The 20,160-nt window shown below is 44.6% G+C and overlaps 1 protein-coding gene across 3 annotated transcripts in view; it reads left to right on the top strand.

Moving 5' to 3' along the window:
- Nucleotides 1-20,160, top strand: part of FLT1 (fms related receptor tyrosine kinase 1) — a 176,006-nt gene that overhangs the window by 134,974 nt on the left and 20,872 nt on the right. For all 3 annotated transcript variants that reach the window (XM_055317306.1, XM_055317304.1, XM_055317305.1), the window contains exons 16-23: nt 210-316; nt 4,719-4,851; nt 10,247-10,351; nt 13,709-13,822; nt 14,612-14,700; nt 18,455-18,611; nt 19,042-19,139; nt 19,826-19,948. In XM_055317306.1, coding sequence (XP_055173281.1) covers nt 210-316; nt 4,719-4,851; nt 10,247-10,351; nt 13,709-13,822; nt 14,612-14,700; nt 18,455-18,611; nt 19,042-19,139; nt 19,826-19,948 — 926 coding nt within the window. The remainder of the gene's footprint in view (nt 1-209; nt 317-4,718; nt 4,852-10,246; nt 10,352-13,708; nt 13,823-14,611; nt 14,701-18,454; nt 18,612-19,041; nt 19,140-19,825; nt 19,949-20,160) is intronic.

Here is a 20,160-nt window from a genome sequence, read left to right as displayed (position 1 = left end):
CTTTTAATTTCTGCGTGAGTTCATAATAATATTATGCACCCTACCTTACTCAGGAGGTAAGGCCTATCCCAGAGACTAACTCTTGTGCCAGTAGATTGCATTTGCCATGATGAATCATTTAGGGGCACTAGACCCATTTTCTTGAATCACAAAGACCCTAAGTTTGATAGTGCCTCCTGGGGATCATCTTGATGGTTTTCTCTCTCCAGGAACCTCGGACAAGTCTAATCTGGAGCTAATTACTCTGACGTGTACCTGTGTGGCTGCAACCCTCTTCTGGCTCCTATTAACGCTCTTTATCCGAAAACTGAAAAGGGTAAGAACATTTCAGATGACTTTTTTCTTTTTTTAAGATTTTATTTATTTATTCATGAGAGACACACAGAGAAGCAGAGACATAGGCAGAGGGAAAAGCAGGCTCTCATAGGGAGCCCAATGTGGGACTCCATCCCAGAACCCTGGAATCATGACCTGAGCTGGAGGCAGACATTCATCCACTGAGCCACCCAGGTACCCCTTCATATGAAGCTCTATGCTCCTTTTTACATAATGTTCTAAAATGTTTGCCTCATGTCTAGAGCAGACACTAAACAGATGCTAGACTCTAGTCCTCTTCCTCCTGGCTTCTGTCTCTGGCCTGGGGAACACCAAAAATGAATCATTAAAATATCTCTCAACCATAGAGTGGAGTATTCAAATAAAAAGCTAGAGCAAAAAAAAAAAAAAAGCTAGAGCAATGAATAGATGATTATTTCCCAGAAACAGGAGGGATATTTTTGATATAAAAATACGTAATAAAATCTTTAAATTCAGCATGAGACCAGCAAAGTCTTCCTTATTCTCTGCTAAGAAACAAAAAGAGAAAAGCAAAATAAAGACCCACTTCTGACTTACCTCTCATAACATTATAGGAATGCACACAAGGTCACCTCAATTCCATGGTCCCTGAGCCCCACCATACAACTTACTTCTTTGGTGTGAGATTCAGGCCCAGATTTCTATCATTAGGCCTGCAGCACCGCTTGTTGGGGTGGGGGTTTATGGGGAAGAGCCTACATTCATTCATCCATTTATTCATGCCTCCACCATTTACTGTGCACTTGCTCCATGCAGAGTGCCAGGCCCAGTGTCAGGCCCTGGTTGACAGCGGAGAGGAGCCTGGCTTTCATCAGTTGCATAGACAAATGCGAACTTGCCAGTAGAGGCAGCTACTGAAGGATGTAAGCTGGCAGTGAGGCAGAGAGGGAGGGGAAAGTGCTGCAGGCACAGTGTGAGGTTGGCGCAGGACAGTGACACCCTGGGAAGGGAACCCGGTAGAGACCAGTGTGACTGCAGTGGAGGGAACAAGGGAGAACATGAGACAGGAGAGGAGAGGCTGCAAAAGCTGGCCAGACAGGGCCTTGCAGGCTGAGGTAAGAAATATAGTCTGTATTCTGGAAGTAAAAGGAAGCCTGGGGCCATGGGGACAAGAAAGTGTGCTGTTAAGAGATCTGTGTCTGGAAAGAAAATTTTGGCTGCTGTGAGAAGGGACCAGAGGAGGCAAGGATGAGTAGAGAGGAGCCTAGCAGAAGACTTTGTAGTTGTCCAAGGAAGAAATGATGGTAGCTTAGTCTATGTGATTAGGATTCAAGATCTACTTAGCAGGTAAAATCAACAGGACCTGAAAAGTGTCAAGGAGGCTTCCTCCATTTCTAGAGATTTATTAGCCCTGGTTACTGTGCCATGTCATACGATGAGCTCTTTATGTAGTAGCTCAATTAATCCTTCCAAAAATGCAAAGAGGCGGGTATATTACTATTCTCATTTTATAGAGAGAGAAAGTGAGGCTCAGAGAGGTAAACTAACTTGTCCAAAGTCACAAAACTAGTTAGAGTTGGAGCTGAGTTTTGAACACAGGCTGTGCTACCTTAGGCTTAGTAACCCAAACCAACAAGGCATCCTTAATAGCATTGATATGAGAGGCAAGGCTAGCAGGCACCCTCTGTGATAATATGTCCCATCACCACCATATGTGATGATTGGTTTTGAGACGTGACAGGGAAGGCCACTGCTTTAGAAGGATACAAAGGCCATGCAACTGGCATTTTGAAAGGGGAGATATAGCTTGGAGGCAAGTAGGTCTAATAAAAGTAAAGTGTGCCAAATCTGGGAGGGGTTCCAAAGACTGCAACGGAGGGTGGGGGGTAGAAAAAACTTCAGAGAAAATAAAGTTTTGAGAACAAGTTTGAAGGTTGTGGCAAAAGAAAAGAAGCAGAAAAACGCAGCCCACCCCCCTTCCCAGGCCTTTTAATTGCATTTGCCATGATGAATCATTTAGGGGCACTAGACCCATTTTCTTGAATCACAAGGACCCTAAGTTTGATAGTGCCATCTTGATGGTTTTCATGAGAGATGAGGGGATACCATCTGGGTGAAAAGCGCACAGGAGCACAGTGGAAATAAAACTGGAAAGGTAAATTGGGACAAAATTGAAGATGGCCTTCATATTTCTAAAAATCTGCAATCTCGATGTCAATAAGAAAGGATGAGAGCAAGAGATGATTCTCTCCAGAAGAGAACGCTTAGAGAATCTCAGAGGTGATTAATTCTGGGAGATACAGGCAAGGAGATATAAGTCCTCAAAAACGATTTCCATGTGGTTTCTGTAACCACAAGTGAATTCCTCATTGATACGGGCTGGATGTTATCCTTTTACCCCCACACTGCACAGGCCAGTGTTAGAATTAGAGTGAATGTTGATCGATGCTTACTGTATCCCAGGCCCCCTTCTAACAGCTTGACACGGATCATTTCATGTAATATTCACAACAACCCTAGGAGATAAGCACCGCTGTCATTATCATTATTTCGCAGATAAGGATACCCGGTTTAGAAAGGTTAAGCAGCTTGCCAAGGTTAGGTGCTGGTCCAGAGTAGATTTGTGACTCAGAGCCGGGCAGTGAACCTCCACGCCTGGGCTCTGAAGCACTTAGCTGTGCAACTTCCATGCCAAACACCTAGTAGCTGTTCAGTGTTAATGTCAATGGAAAGAATAAATATTTGCCAACTAAGATTCTACTCTCCAACTCTCCTCAAGCCCTTCCTTGAGGCTTGTTTGGTGTTTCCTCACATCTGCCTTATTGAGATAAACCATAAAATTCCATGGGAAGGTTGTCTTTCATTGCCTGATCCCCTGTCTCTCTCAACACCTCCACTAGCCTCTCCGCATATGCTCCAGAAATGGACATGTCCCTTGGTAGGCTTCAACCATCCTGTGCTCTTTGAAGATTGGAAATTTGTTTTTCATGGCCTTGGCTGTATTGGACATGGAAAAGTGTGGTCACAAAACCTACTCCAGGTGCTTCTCTAGTGCACACCAAGCGCCCTGGGATAGGAATTTGTATTCCTTCTCCGTCTTCTAGACTCACACAAGTATCTGCCAAGCTGGCCCTTACAGATGAACACCAGTGGCAAATGCAGCTTGTGACAGATGCGCTCCATATCTTTCTCTGTTTTCCACCCGCCATGGAGGCCAGGCAAATCTTTCTGCTTTGGGCTATTAGTCACACATTTTAGTGATAATTTCTGTGAGAAGGAGACCGATTGCAAGTGATGGATGAGGTGAGCTGTGACGGCCCAGAATGGTGAGTAAGAGCCGAAGAATGTGGGCGAGCCTGAAATGGTGTGTATGGAGGGTGACTTCTTTCCTGAACTCTGGTCTGGCCTAGGCAAGGGCAATGCAAGGTGGGCCCCAAACTCATCGAAATGAAGTTTATGTAACTTCTAGGCAAGATTTACCAAAACTCACCTTATCTGAACTGCCCATAGAAGTGCCATCACCAACTCTGCATTGAGTTAACAGGCAATACATCCATTGATAGGAATCTAAGATGCCAAATGCAAATCCATTTACCTAGGATTTGAAATAAAGGATATTTTCTGGGCTTGATCTCCATGACCAAGACAAAATAAGCACCTGAAGGCAGATGCCCACCTTACTTATTTGACATCCTAGTAATGGCCAAATGAGCTCAGAACACAGCTGTGTTTAAGTCCCATACCCGATTTACTCCTCAGCCTTTGAAATAACCAACTTCTATTTCTTATTGAAGGTAAATCTTACTGTGTTCTCACTAACGAACCCTATAGTGTTTCCAGGTAGCTGCAGCTACCAAGGGGCCTTCTGAATATATTTAAACACTTCACATGAAATATGCCTCTCAAATGTCCCAGGGCTTCTGGGTTCACTTCACCACCTCTAGCTTTTCTTGCAAATGCAGAAAAGCCACAGTCACACTTCCCACTGTTGGCCTATCCTGTAATGTATATCCCTACTTGTACAGAATGGTCATGAGAAGTTATTTTCAGTTGTTTGGAATTATTTTATAAATATGCTTTGCATGTTTTGGAGAAGGACTATCATCTGATAATCGTCTAAGAACAAGCAAAAAGGTCACTGGAGAACCTGGGTGCATATAACCTGAGACAGTACTGGCAGAGCAGAGCCAGCCTACAGAAATGCAATGTGAGAAGAGTAAGGGGTTATTTAATGGGAGTTGCAAGATCAAGTGTGATGCACATATGTATATGCAGAGGGGTACTTTGTGCACCCAGCTACAAGGTTTCAGCCAAATGAATCAAAATAGCAGCAGAGGCGGCCAGGTATTGTTTTATATTGGATAGACAGGATTTTTTTTTAAGTTGTTTCCTTGTTGGTAACTTTGAAATCTCTTTCTCAGTCTTCTTCTGAAATAAAGACTGACTACTTATCAATTATAATGGATCCAGACGAAGTTCCCCTGGACGAGCAATGTGAGCGGCTCCCTTATGATGCCAGCAAGTGGGAGTTTGCCCGGGAGAGACTTAAACTGGGTAATGTATTTGTTCAACGGATTCCTAAACCCACACTGAGCACCTACTACATATAAAACACTGTGTTCTGAGGGCTGCAAATGTCACCTGGACTCAGCATTCTGCCCTCCAGCTGCTCACAAACCAGCAGGGGAGATGGGCACAGAGGGAAATGATTCTAACAGAATGCTGGGACAGCAGTACAAGGGGACAGGGCACCTGCTCATTCTCTCAATAGCTTTCAAGCACCTTCTCTGAGCAGCAGACATCCACCTAAGCTGTGGCAATACAAAGATGTCTGAATGTGTTCTCTCAAGAGATGAAGGAGATCGCCACAAAAGGAGACAAGTGAAGGGCAGAGATCAATTCCCCAAGCAGGCTTACAAGTACAGGCACTCCTAAACCATGACATTTTTGAGGACCTAGAAATTTGTGACCTAGCACACAATTCAAGATGGCAAGGAGCAGTACAGCCAAACATTCGGTAAGAGCGTTAGTGCCCCTTCAAGGGTGTGGATCAAAAAACCCTCTGCACGAGTCCATAGACTATAGACACTGAATTTCTGTGGATGTTCGGAATGTCCAGATAGTAAAGAAAGTCCTACGGGTCATTTAAGTTTCGTTTTGGAAGAGCAAAGATTGTTGTTCCCGGGTAATATAGATGCTATAAACATCAGGCAAACGTGCTTTCCTTCAGCTTACCCCTCAGTTCCTCTGGCTCAGACATCACAAATGCAAATTCATCTCCAGCCTGTGGTAGTATTAAACAAGAAGAGCCTCAGTTACTCTTGCCCAAAATATTTGGGCTGTGGCTTCTGAAAAATTTCTCCTCACTTCTTCGTATGCCAGAATCATTAATAGTTGGAACTGGCAACAGAGATCATGGTCCAGTGTTCCTGGATCTTGTCACTCTCAGCAAAAGAGCCTCTTGTTCCATCGCCTCCCCTCCCCCAACAGGCAGACTATATTGGGGTGGGGATCTGAGGGGACAGAGAGGGAGAAATGGCTCTTCTTGTTGTTCACGTGAGCCTTGAAATGATGCTGCTTACATTTCTTCTCACATGAGAAAGAATACTTGGCCCCAAGAGTATGTTCTATTTGGCTTGGGGAAGAAAATTGGAAATCAGTAAAAAGCTGGAGAGACAGGCAAAAGCCAGCAATGACTGCTGACGGGGGAAAAATCAACTAAATTTAGAGTAGTTCAGGGCAGGTGGTATACTAGATGAGTTCCTTCTGCAAATCTAAATTATATGGCAGCTAGCCCAGCCCCTCAGTGACCTTGGCAGGGAACTGGGATAATTTTCCCACAACCATAAGCCATTCTCAGGCCACAGTGCTTTCCAGAGTTATTAGTCACAATCAAATGTGCCTCTTCCCGTATAGGACATATGAGCTTTTTGTCCTATCTCTTTACTCCTTCACCTAGTATCCCTGGGCTCTAGTATCACATTGAGGGACATTGCTAATCCTTCTGCCAGATTTCCCCTGGGGCTCTGTGGGTTTAGATAATCCCATTTCAGGAGATTCTCCTTGTTGAAGATCTCTCTTAGGATTCTTTTCCTTCCTAGAATTGCCAGATGTTATGATTTGGCTCATGTGCGTGTGAGTGTCTTTGATGGGTGTTAAGTCGGCTCACTCTTTCAGTGCAGAGCATGGCTGCAAGGGCCAGAGGAATGCTATTCCTACTAGCATGGGAGCAGAGAGGCCCAAGATTTTTTGGCTTTTAAGCCAAATAAATGACAGAAAGTAATCTGAAGTAATGTCTGGCAAGTTGAAAGTAACCAAGATTATGTCTGGATGGATGGAGAGGAAAAGCTGGTTTGATGGGCAGAGTTACAATGGGACTATAAATATGCAGAAAAACACACGGTGTAGGGAAACACACAGACAAGTTGCATCTGATTTCAGCTTTTTATACTCTGTTGGTTCCTATTAACAGCCCAGCAGCCCTGTTGAGAGAAGTTAGAATTTATAGTACCTGATAGATACAGTAGGAGTTTGGGTCAAAGACATTGCTCCCACTCAAAATTCTGAAATCCAGGAAGAAAAGGAATCTGTTTTGTTAGGGATTCCTCACTAAACCTAAGGGAGAATTCAGCTCTTATAAGTTTATCACGGAAGCTGGGATAATGCCGGACAAGGCATCTTTCTATTGCAAAATAAAGTCAGAATTACCTAATATAGGAAACCACACAGGGAATGTGGAATTTGCAAGTGGACAGCGCGTGGGCTGGTGTGGCCTCTTGGAAGACAGCTCTGCATGTCAGTGTTGCTGGGTACTCTCCCAAGTGTCCCAGGGACTCTGGCCAGTCAAGAACAGTCTTCAAGGAGATTCCAATATCCTTCCATTATATGGCAATGACTTAGCACTTTTATGAGCCAGTTAGCGGCATGTAGGTAGCACCAAGGAGGATTTTAAGGGAAAAGAAGGATCAGGCAAGGTCAAGCCCAGTGTCACCAGGCTCCCCTGAAATTGGAACAGTGGGTCTGCCAAATGATTCCGATGCATCAGATGATTAAAGAGCCCGTAATAGCTTCATGCTGTTTTATGAGGCAGCCATCAGCTTCCAAGAGAATAGATGAAAAGGCTGAGGGAAGCCAAGTGAGAACAAGCTTATTCTCATTGACAGAAGCAAAATCCCCAAACACTAGTTAAAAACCGAGTGTGTTGGGCCGGCCTAGAAGGGAAGCCTGGGGGCTGAGGCCAGAGGAAGGGAAATGGATCTGTCTGCCCCAAACAAGCAAGAGCCTTCAAGGGATGCGGGGAGGTGTCCTAAGGGAGAGATTATCTTCATATTGGTCTGGCTCAGGATGCTTTTCCTATCAGGCACCATGAAGAAAAACATTCTTTTGCCCTCAAAAAGCAAGAAATGAATATCCAACCAAAATGCACCTGTCTTTACAAGTCTGGGGGAGGTAGCTGCCAGTGCTCTTTGCATAGGTGCTTTCCACATCCAGTACCTGCAGGGTCCCCCCGAGGCACTTTTCTTTAAACCTTGAGTCCCCATTCTGGTCTGTTTCATGGATAATTTTATCTGCAGAGGGAAGCAAAGCCTATATCCCTGTCCATGGTGCGCACTCTGGGAAGAATGACCTTTATTGGTCACTACCAGGGCATTTTTGACCAGACAAAAGCATGTAATCTCACCAATGTTCCCTCCTAATGAAGAGGGAGTCCCCAGGAGATGGATGCAAAGAGATAGTTACAAAGAGGCTCTTATCATCACATCGGTAATTGAATTTTTCTGGTGTCCTGACTGGATGCCTGGGGTGTTCGGTAGTGAGGGGACGATCCTGAGCAGAGGCAGGGTGACGTAATGTTTGTTACTGAGTCATTGCACGTAAAAGTATAAAGTTGTAAGAAAAGCAGGAAAGCAATGAAACGCCGGGACACCTGCACCCCGATGTTTATAGCAGCAATGTCCACAATAGCCAAACTGTGGAAGGAGCCTCAGTGTCCATCGAAAGATGAATGGATAAAGAAGCTGTGGTTTATGTATACAATGGAATATTCCTCAGCCATTAGAAACGACAAATACCCACCATTTGCTTCAACGTGGATGGAACTGGAGGGTATTATGCTGAGTGAAGTAAGTCAATCGGAGAAGGACAAACATTATATGGTCTCATTCATTTGGGGAATATAAAAAATAGTGAAAGGGAATAAAGGGGAAAGGAGAAAAAATGAGTGGGAAATATCAGAAAGGGAGACAGAACATGATAGACTCCTAACTCGGGGAAATGAACAAGGGGTGGGGGAGGTGGGGGGGGTGGGGGCCACTGGGTGACAGGCACTGAGGTGGGCACTTGACGGGATGAGCACTGGGTGTTATTCTATATGTTGACAAATTGAACACCAATAAAAAATAAATTTATAAAAAGAAAATCAGGAAAGCTTCATTACAAGCTTCACGAGAATCTTAAAACAAAAACTCAAAACCTGTCTTTGGGGGGAAGGGATTGGAGTATAAGGAAGGAAGGAAGGTCGGTTGGTTAACTCATTAAAGGCCCCTTATCAGAACAGTCTGAGAAAGAGGACTAGGCTGAGGGAGAAGGAGTCATGTCAAATTAACACCCTAACTACCAGGGTTTACTTTTGGCCAGAGGCATTGTGTTGACTACCTTTTCCCCCAGAAGAACCAAGCAAGAGTGACTTCTTTGGCTCACTCTTCCTTTTGCCACATCATGCTCGAGGTGTACTGTTGCTTTCAGTTCTATTTGGCTACCTGTGTCCTGATGGTGCAAAAGAAAGTGCCCTGATTTTAAAAAAAAGTAGCTGAGGTATTCTGGGCAGGGGTTACCTTCTTCACAGAGCATCACCTTCACAGTCTCCAACCCAAGGGCTCCTACAAGTACCCATAACTGTATGAGACTTGCTGTGAGCATGTCACAAGTTCCCAAATGACTACTCCTCCTTCTGCACTGATGCACAGGGGGGCCTTCTATGCAGGCCCTGAGAAGGGGGGCCCTGGGAAGATTCAGACATTGTTGTTGCCCTTCTGAGTCAAGTGGTCTCATGCAAGGCTGAGGAGATAAACATGTTAACAGTGGTCATGACAGGTGCCATGAAAAAAACCTGACTCTGTTATTGCATTTGGCAATCATTTCTCTATGGCTTTTTTTTTTTTTTAAGATTTTATTTATTTATTCATAGACACAGAGAGAGAGGCAGAGACACAGGCAAAGGGAGAGGGAGAAGCAGGCTCCATGCACGGAGCCCGATGTGGGACTCGATCCTGGGTCTCCAGGATCACACCCCAGGCTGCAGGCGGTGCCAAACCACTGCGCCACCGGAGCTGCCCCTCATTTTTCTGTGGCTTAAACCAATTGCTCCCAAAAGTTGCTAGGCTCACGTGCTGAGGCTTGAAGATGTAGACATGATGTAAGGGCATGTTAGAATAGCTGGGAATATTTCTCCTGGCAAGAAAGGCTAAGAAATGATATAGTGGTTATTGTGTAGTTATGGGGCATTATTAGAACTGATAGCAGTGACTGTCATTCTCTGTTTCTTACTTTCTGCTGAAAACAGATCAGAAGAAATGACCTTAAGAGGTAAACAAAGTGGCTTAGGTTAAACAAAGGGGAGTCTTCATAGTAATGTTTAACAATGGAAGAGACTCCCCAGGAGGATTTGGTGAAGGGGAAACTGGTCACCCACCCCCACCAGATGCCTTCCAGGGACATAGCCTAGCTGCAAGGGACAAAGGCACCCAGAAGCCCAGCGGAGAGGTGGAGGGAAGATACCCCAGAAATGTGTTGTCCCTTAGTTTGACTCTTTGGGGCTCAGTTTTTTTGGGATTCCCTTCAAAGTCTACATGGGTCACATATGCACGTAGGATACAAGGCACTTTCTTCCTGAAAAAGACTTAACTTCACCCTGCTGGCTTGGCAAACCAATGTCTTCTTTTCGTTACAGGCAAGTCACTTGGAAGAGGGGCTTTTGGAAAAGTGGTTCAAGCTTCTGCATTTGGCATTAAGAAATCACCTACATGCCGGACTGTGGCTGTAAAAATGCTGAAAGGTATGGATGCCATAGTTTGGCTTTCAGTGGACCTGTGGCATTCTTGAAACACTGGTATAAGTTACATATGGCCTAGGAACAGATGCAAGTTATTTCTGCTCTGGCCACATAATTGTCTTCTACTCCTAGAAGCCCTCCTAGTTTGCTTCAGGAGTTGTAGATTGGGCCAGCAAGAGCTCAGAATAACCTCGTAAATGAAACAATCCAACACTGTCCATGGGAAAGCAATCTCTGTTACCTCAAAGATCTTTCTCCTCTCACATCTTGAGCTCTATCTACCAGGGAATTAAGCTCACTATAACCACAGGTTCAAAGTTTCGGAATGATCCACTGTGATATTATAATGGGAAATTAGCTATGCATTGTAAACCCAAAGGCTTAGCTAGGACATGACTAACTACAAAGTAAAACTGTGAAGCTGCAATAATTGAGATCAGCAGAACTCTAAAATATTTTATACTGTCAAGTTCCACCCGTAGAACATTTCCTATTGAGAAATTATATCTATATCTATATATTTATATCTATATCTATATCTCTCTTAGCATTGAAAGACACTACTGCTCTCTGAAGCACTTGGGAGGTGAAACCACATGGCACAGTGATTTATGACCATCCCAAGAGAGATGAAAATGAAAATAGGGGAAAACTGCATAAATCAGACATCTCAAAGATGCATATATCTTTTAAAGTATGGAAAATACTTTGTTTCTTCATTCATGGTGGAATATTCATGTCATTTCAATTCATTTTTAAGATTCCAAAACTAAAAAGGACTGGACACCCAAAGGGCAGTTTTTTAGCTTTCCAAAATCTCCAGGACATTTGCAGGGGATTTTGAGGCACAGGAAGCTATGTACCCAGCCAAGCAGATCCCTAGGAAAAGCTCCAGGAGGAAGTACCATACGCATAGGGAGACTTCAAAGCTCTTTATTTCTTCCAGCATGGATGCAGCATTGCAAGAGCCCCATGAAATGGTATTTTCTATCCCAAGCGGCTGCCCTTGTCAGGCAAAATCTCTGATAAAACTCTCCAGGGAACCTGACAGTTCTACTTAAAAATAGCCAGGCAAGGAGTCTTACACCACGAATCAGGACTTCTGTGCGAAATGGACTGCTCAGATGATGGCAGGCCTTTCTGTGAGAATCCCTGCATTCCAGCACCCTGCCCCCCACACCCTGTGCCCAGATTCTGAAGAGAAGAGGCATCCACATGTCCTCTGTATGAGAAAGCACCAGACTAAGTGCTTCACTGTGTTCAGTTGAATCACATGAAATTGCCATTTTTCTTATTTTTCTCTCTTCAGCCTTGTGAGGTAGACATTATTTTCCCAGTTTCTGGCTGAGGAAACATGACTCAGAGAGGTTAAATCACTTCTGCAATGTCCCATAGCTCACCAGTGCAACAACAAGGGTTTGAATGTAGCACTGTTCCCCCCACCCCCACCACCATGGTGCTACACAAAAGGGGCTGCCGAAACCTGGCCTCCAGGAAATGGCCCATTGCCTTCAAATACTAACATGATCCTGGCCCAAGTTATGGAGGCAATCGAATATCCAACCTTGAGCTAAGTCGAAACTCCATCTGGAAGCATCTGCTTCCTTAGCTGGTCCCATTTTCCTGCTTACTACCACACACCTTCTCCCGGAGAGGTGGCTCTCCTGCCTATGCTTATTGTGGATCCAAGATAACACCTGCCTGTAAATGAACAATCTGAGCAAGAGAGCCTGATTTTTGCCTCTGTGCCAAAGGGGCATAAAAGCATGCAGGGATTGATGAGTTTGAGGGGGAAGATTCTGACTTGAAATTTTTTAAAGGCCCAAAGAATGTATTCTATGCAATACTGAAATAAATATGTGTGATCATCTTTTAAGTCTTAATTTTTTAAGAGATTGCCAAATAACTCACTATATAAAATTCCTAAAAACCATTTTCATTCAGCTTTCTTGCTTGAATTGGTTGGCCATCTGTTTCTAGGAGAAATTGAAAAGACAGAATGTCAGACATAGGCCATGAGTCAGAAGCTCTTTCAAAGTGCCCTTGAGCAGAACCTTTAACCTTTTTGGGCCTCATGCCCATGTCTGAAATGAGAAGAGTATTCAGGGTGTTTATTTTACTAACAAATATTTGTTGAGCATCTACTGTGAGCCAATCCCAACCCCGTTGGAAAGCTTCTAGAGCTTATCTGGGTATTACTTAAAAAATAAAATTCAAAACTGATTTGTCCTTATGCAATACCATGCACATGCTCTGGCCATTTCCCAGACTCTTCTACAGTCATACTTGCACATGAGTATGAAGATTACACATTGGCTATCTACTACAGCATTACTTGTAATGGCAAAACACGCACACACACACAAAACTGGTGACAGTTCAAATGTCAAGAATGCTATTAATCAACTAACAGGAATGGAGAAAGTTTCTGACATATTAAAAAATCAAATTAAATATATATATTTATTAGATATATATAATATATATATATGATCCCATTTATGTAAACAAAACAAAAAGACCTTTAAGTGGGTATATTTGTTTATAAATACACAGAAAAGGAGGCAAGTGATTGGAGTGGCCTTCACTTTTTACTCTGTATACATCATGTTGTTGGAATATTTTACAATAAGATTATATGACTTTATTAATTTTGTAAATGCCTTATAAATTAACCAATAAGAAGGACACCCCACCACTACCACCACCTAAAAAAGAGAGAAAACAAACAGAACAAACTTAATTTAGGCTTTAGCCTCTGCTAAATCTTACACTGATGTTGTTTATCTCTGTGAATGAAGTTGAAGTCAGATGCTTATGGATCCTTACAACTCGAGATAACCCTGCAGACTCCAGGGAGGAAAAGGTTATAGGGAGAAAATAACACATTGCAAAGATGTTTACAGAAGTAGCCATTCCACTCTTGCAGACCCCTGGTGCTCCTTCTTTGTAAGTCTTCAAAGAGGGGAAAGTGAGAAAAAGAGGGGAGGTGTGGGCACATCCCCTGTCTGGAAGGTTCTTGCTGAGCCTGGTTCTGTAGAACGGAAGCCTTTGGAAGGCGCCTCCATGAGGTACCCAGCTCTGAGTCAGCGCATTGCTGAGCAGACCAGGTCCACCAAGAGGAAATGCCCAGTGACTAACCCCACCACTGCTTCTGGGCCTTACTGTAATCAAAAGGATGTTGGCTCAGGAGGGAGGGAGTAATGAAAACAGTCTGGAGACCTGGCCTTTCTGAAGACTGTGGGGAAGTTGGTGAAGCAACCGACTCAGCGTTGGCAAACATGGAGGGCAGGAATGCCTCCTCCAGCGGAAAGAGCCCCATTGTCCTGTCGCCCTGACTCTTCCTTGTTTCTCACACAGAGGGGGCCACAGCCAGCGAGTACAAAGCTCTGATGACTGAGCTCAAGATCTTGACCCACATTGGCCACCATCTGAATGTAGTCAACCTGCTAGGAGCCTGTACCAAGCAAGGAGGTAAATGAGAAGGAGGGCCTGCTCCCTCTCCCCATTCACATGCTAAGAGCAGAGTCTGACATACAGCTCCTTCTCCCCATTCCTCCTCACCTCCTGAAAAACAGCCTCTCAGTAGTTCCAGAGGAAACAGTTTGTCCATTTATGGAAAGGTGCTCCCATCCTAGAAATGCCTTCCCTGTACAGTTAATTGAAAGGCTCTAAATAGAAGGAATCCCTTTGAGACCTCCTTCCATGGGCTCCGGGTCAAGTGGAGAGCATTTTTTCTCTCAGGATGGCTTTGAAGGAGGGTGGCCAGAGCTAAGGTAATGGATAGAAGGTTGAGCATTCCTTGAAGCTTCACATAAAAGAAGAAGTTACTACTGGTAGAACCCTAGGAGGAGATGATGTGAAGGACAACCAGAAGGGCCCTTCCCTTCACACAGCTTTTCCCCACTGGGTCAAGCAGCCAGGACAGGCTATGGTCATGACTGAGGGCTCCAACATGTTCCTGAAGACTTTTCTATCTTCCCCTGTGGGGAGGTTAGCACTTGGGTATAGATGTGCAATCACTGCTTAAGCCAGAAAGGAAGGTGCAAAAGACCTGTGTGCACCAATGTTTTCCACGGTCAACAGAAGTAGTAGAGATGAAGGGTAATTGGAAAGACTACCTGTTCAGAGTAGCAGGGGATACAGAAAGCGGGTAAGAGCTGGGAGGCCCCAGCTAGCATCCTGGAGACCCAACCATAGGCTGCCTTCTTTCCCATTACCCTTGAAAATTGACAAATGACAAGTCATCTCTTTGGGGTGCAGGGCCTCTGATGGTGATCGTTGAATATTGCAAATATGGAAATCTGTCCAACTACCTCAAGAGCAAACGAGACTTATTCTTTCTCAACAAGGTAAGGAACTTCGAGGTTGGAGGTTTAGGCTACATCAGCATAAAGTAAGACAAACCTGTATTTTTTCATTAATGACCAAGCCTAAAACCCAATCTCTGCTTTTTCCTTCCATGCTAACACAGCACACATTTTGTGGGCAGCACAGAGAATATGTAATCCCAGCATATGCAGCAAAACTTAGAGGTTAAAATTTAGGAGCCAACTACCTAACTACCTGTCCAAGCATCTTGATCATTTTCTTTCTTTCTTTCTTTCTCTCCATACATATGCAGACACCGACACAAATCACGGGGTTACTTGTTTCTTTAAAGATGATAGCAAATATAATTTCCCCCATTTATTAGAGTAATTAATGCCTCAATCAACTGAGTGATTTAGCAGTGAACACAAAGGCAGTGTTGGGCCAGAGAAATTATTTTCTCCTCTTGCTATGCCCTTTATTCTGCTTTCCCCAGACCCTTGCCCCCACAGTTAGCCCTGCACACAAACATGGAACCAGCCTTACCCAATAAAATAAAGCTACATAACAAAAGGAACATGTAGGTTTAAGTCCTGAAGGCAAGCAAAATCTAAAAGAGATTATTGAATGGAGGAGAAGGTTTGATAAAACTTTGCCAGTGTGACTCATCCCACCAGTATTGTATCCTTTCCTGGGCTGGGGCAGCTTAGGGAGGAATGACTTGACATTATTAACTGCTAGTCAGCAGTGCTGGTGATGAGTCTACAGTGTGGTGATGAAGCACACAGACTCCAGAACCAGGCATCCTGGGTTTAAATCCTGTTTCTGTCACTCAAAATCTGGGACCTTGGGCAAGCTACTCTACCTCTCAGTCTCAGGCCCCTCTTTTATTAAATGGAGGGAATAACAGAACCGAACTCATGACATTGTTGAGAGAATCACATTCTTCATTGAATTAAGCACTCCATAAATGTTAACTGTCATTATTGTTACTGAGATAGAAAGATTGGGAGAGTCCAACTTAATGCCACCAATCTATAAGACCCATATGATGGACAAAGTGCTGCACATCCAAGAATTCTGCCCAACTGTCACATGGACAGCAGTATTCACGGGACAAATAAGAACTACTGGACAGCTGGCCAATTCTCTCATCCCTCCAACTTTGACCCAACCAAAGACACAGGTGGTCTATCAGACTTAGAAACATATAGGCAAGAACATATTGTCTCCAGTTATAAACCATGCCCTCCAGTAGTTAAAATCTTGAAGCTGAAGGGGCATCTCACTTGGCTCAGTTGGTAGAGCATATGACTCAATTTTGGGGTCCTGAGTTCAAGCCCCATGTTGGGAGATAGAGATTTTTTTAAATTGATCTGGAAAGGACCTTTGTGATCAGCTAGTTCACTCTCTTACATTATAGATGTGCCCAGAAAAGTCAAGTGATTGACTTACAGACACTTACCAAGAGGTGAAGTCTGGGGGAAAAGAGCCCAGGTCTCTTGGCAACCCTTGCAAAGCCTTCCTGTACATGAGACTAGATAAGGAAGGTGGGGTGGGGACGGGAGAGAGGGAGACACCACAAGAAAAGGGGGAAAGTGGTGGCCTGGGTGGAGAGCGGTGCGAAGTCCCTTCAGTCCTGAAATCCTGGACTGCTTCAAGAAGAACTAAGGCAGCAGCCTACCCCAGGGACCTGGGCAGGATGGAACATTTGGGTTGGTGCGTCCTCTGTTTAGAAGGCTCTGCTTCCTCCCCTGGCTATATTTAATGATTTGTCTCCCTGTTGGTGGAGCTCCGTGTTTTCATGGAAAACACATGGCTGTATTTCATATTTGGAACCCCCTAAAGGAATATAAAGAGAAAGTGAAGGAAAAACCAAGAGGCTAAATAGAAATGGGATATTTCATTTTCCAAATAAATTCACCAGACTCTTTAGATACTATTTGTAATAAATTCACCGCATACTGCTAGAGTCCCGGAAGTTCCGTACATCCAACCTTTAATAAACAGTCGTGCTTACCAATAAGCAAAGTTGAATATAGAATTGATTGGGAGTCAAGGAGTGGATGAGGGAGCCAGAGTTCTGGTCCCTGCAGACAGACGTATCCCGGCTGTGACCACTGGGAAGATGAATAAGAAGGCTGCCCATCACATGACGAGATGAGCACTGGGTGTTAAACTATATATTAGCAAATTGAATTTAAATAAAATATTTAAAAATTTACAAAATAAATAAATAAATAAATAAATAAAAAGAAAGGCTGCCCAGAGAGTGGAGAGCATTGTCGTGGGCTGAGCCATGAGCAGACCCATTGAGCACTCTCCTCCCTACACCCCTGCCAGTGCCATTTCCCTGCTGCGTTGTGTCCTGAGAAGGGGCCTAGTGAAAAATCCAATTCCAGTAACCCCCCCCCCCCCAGCAGAACCAACCTTAACTGCCTCTGGGAGACACAGCAACAAAGAATTACAGTTTATTTATTTTTGGGTAGGTCACCTGCGGTGGCAGCAGGGATCTACACTGAGGCCTGCCCCCCCCCCCCCCATCCTCCCTCAGCAGGGCTTCTGCAGGTTTCTTGTCAGGAGGCAGGAGCCTGGAACGCCCCTCCCCCTGCCCCCCACGCTGAGTTTGCTGGCTGTCCCTCCTCTGTCTTCTGCTTACTCCCAAGGCGCCCTCTAGTGGAGGGATCTCTCCTACTTCGTGACATTTCTAGAAAAAGCCAAGCAAGAATGAATCCCAGCACCTCTGCTCTGTGCAGGTGCAGAAAGGGACACCACTGAGCCCTAGTCCCTCTGAGCCCCTTCCTCAGTAGTGCCAGCTAGCATTACTGAGCGAGGTGTATGCTCCACCAGTACATAGTCACGAAGCCACCGGGAGTGCCAAGTTTGTAGTGTCAACAGTTATTAGGTAAATTGCCAAAGATGATAAAAATCTTTCCGGTTCCACATGAACACCCAGAACCAACACCTCCTTTCCTAGGAGTCCAAACATAATAAGATGGAGCTTTTCCAGTGAGGAAAGTGAGACCCAAAAAAGGTCATTTGCCCGATCTTACATAGTTGATGGAAGAGCCAGATTACACACCAAGGCTTGGATGCCCAGTCCAGGATAAAAGGTCTTTTCTACCCTTTTTAGGATCAAACAGTGTCTTTGTTTTGAGTGGAGGGGAGACAAAGAAATGTCCGTGTTCCCTTCTTCCCCAGAGAAACCAGAGAAATTGATAAGTATAACCTTCTCTCATTACTCAGAGGGATTATGCCAAGTGAAGCCCCAAGTCCACTAGGGATTTGTTTCTACTATTCGGATTATCTTTCACAAGATGGCGTGTGGTATGGAAAAAGTGGTTAAGGGCATGGACTGGAGTTGGCCAAGCCTGAGTTCAAGCTTTGCCATTTACTACTTGCATGGGACTTTTTACTGCTTGCCTCCTCTGAACCTATTTCTTCATGGAGAAGCAAGAAGTACTTCATAAAGTTGTTACAGAGATTAAATGTGAAAATGTACTTAAGATTCTTCATATAGTGGCTGGCACAGAGTAAGCGCTCAGTGAATACCAGCGACTATTAATATTTCTTTATTCTGCCTAAGATGCTATCTGGAAACCCCCTCAAAGCAGAACAGACTCCAGAACCCCAGGGAAGAGCCAGGCACCTGAGCGCCATAGGGCCCTTGCGCTTACTGTCCGGTTTGTGCCACGACACTCTCCCAACTCAGGCGACTGCCAGCTCGGGGGATTAGTTTCCTCATTGCTATTCTGAAAGTCTCTTTCCTCTGTGTCCTTCTTGGTCTGTTCAAAGGATGCAGCATTACACATGGAGCCTAAGAAAGAAAAAATGGAGCCAGATCCGGAGCAAGACAAGAAACAAAGACTAGATAGTGTCACCAGCAGTGAGAGCTTCGCAAGCTCCGGGTTTCAGGAAGATAAAAGTCTGAGTGATGTTGAGGAAGAGGAGGGTAGGTATTAATTCCTTCCTGTCCTACAGTCTGAGATATTTTTACAACATACTGTGCATCTCTGAAATTTTTTTCTTATTTATCACCCTAATAAACATCCGTGGGAGACTTGAAGGATAATGTCCTGAGGAGATAAGATTTGAATTAAGATTATTTACAGAGTTGCTAATTTTGACAGGGAACTGGACGATTGTCTCCCCACAGGGCTTTTTGTCTTGAACAGATCATCCCCCACCCCCATGCTGGGGTAAAATGGGCTCGAGGCCTGGAAAAAAAAATCTCTGAGATTCATGTTGATATTCAAATGCTCTTGAAAATGAACTCTGATCTACTTGTTGGTTTTATGTTTTGCTAACATTGTTCCAATAAACTGGGATTTGGTGAAATAACAAGAGCCATGACAAACAGTTATGGTTTTAATGCTTTCCAGATTCCGATGATTTCTACAAGCAGCCCATCACTATGGAAGATCTGATTTCTTACAGTTTTCAAGTGGCCAGAGGCATGGAGTTTTTGTCTTCCAGAAAGGTCAGCCTTGCTTTTTACTGCTTCCCTTCTGTGCCAGGCCTAGACATGTGGACGTTTTATGGACACACGCTCACCTTTGCTCTACATCCACTCTTCCTCGTATTTGTTTATACTTATGTAGAGTAAACATCACAACGAATGCCTTCATGTGTCCGGATGGGACTCAGGAGCCTCGGATACCAATGAGTAGAACTTGATTCTAGGGGAAAGCCTCACCAGGTTTCAGGCTGGACAAGCCCACCAGCCATTCTGCACCCTGCCCTCTGGCCCATTTTCCAAACTGGCCAGAATCTCAGAATACATGACTTCACCGGAGAGCTTGTTAGTACATCCATGCGGGGTGCTCCACAAAACGGGAGCTCAGGGTGAAAGGCTGGGTGGGAGGCCAGGGGGAGTTTTGCTGACTGGGAGACATTGACGTCCAACTTGGTTTACCAGGACGCTGTCCTGCCAGTGGCAAAGCAGATTCAGGCCACTTCTTGGCTTACGGGCCTCAGGGGGCCTATTTGCAGAGAAATGGCTTCTGTTTATGGTCACCTCGCATGCATTGGAAGTTGCTTCCTTAAGGTAAAGGAAGCAGGTGAAATGGATCCTCAGAGTGAGAGGAATAAGGACGCTGAAAAGGCGCGGGAAAACAGTGGGTTAGATTAAGGAAATGCAATGATGAGGCAACTGTTTTGTTCTAGTGCATTCATCGGGACCTGGCAGCGAGAAATATTCTTTTATCTGAGAACAATGTGGTGAAGATCTGCGATTTTGGCCTTGCCCGGGACATTTATAAAAACCCCGATTACGTGAGAAAAGGAGATGTAAGTCAATGTGCTGTTGCTTTGACTCACTTATGTCATCTTGGAAGCACACACCAAAGCCCTCGGTAAATCTTTACACACTCCCTGAAAACCATCCTGTGGCTTTCTGTGAAGATGAGCAGCCTGAATGGGCCCTTGAGTGGGGCTCAGAAGGGCCCCCTGTCCCCTGGTTCTGTGCTCTCCCCGTTGCTGGTGTGGGACCTGGCCTTTTG

The sequence above is a fragment of the Nyctereutes procyonoides genome, unplaced genomic scaffold (genome assembly GCF_905146905.1).
Source record: "Nyctereutes procyonoides isolate TBG_1078 unplaced genomic scaffold, NYPRO_anot_genome, whole genome shotgun sequence".
Classification (NCBI taxonomy): domain Eukaryota; kingdom Metazoa; phylum Chordata; class Mammalia; order Carnivora; family Canidae; genus Nyctereutes; species Nyctereutes procyonoides.
The sequence above is the reverse complement of the archived record's forward strand: the minus strand, read 5'-3'. Positions and strand labels throughout refer to the sequence as shown.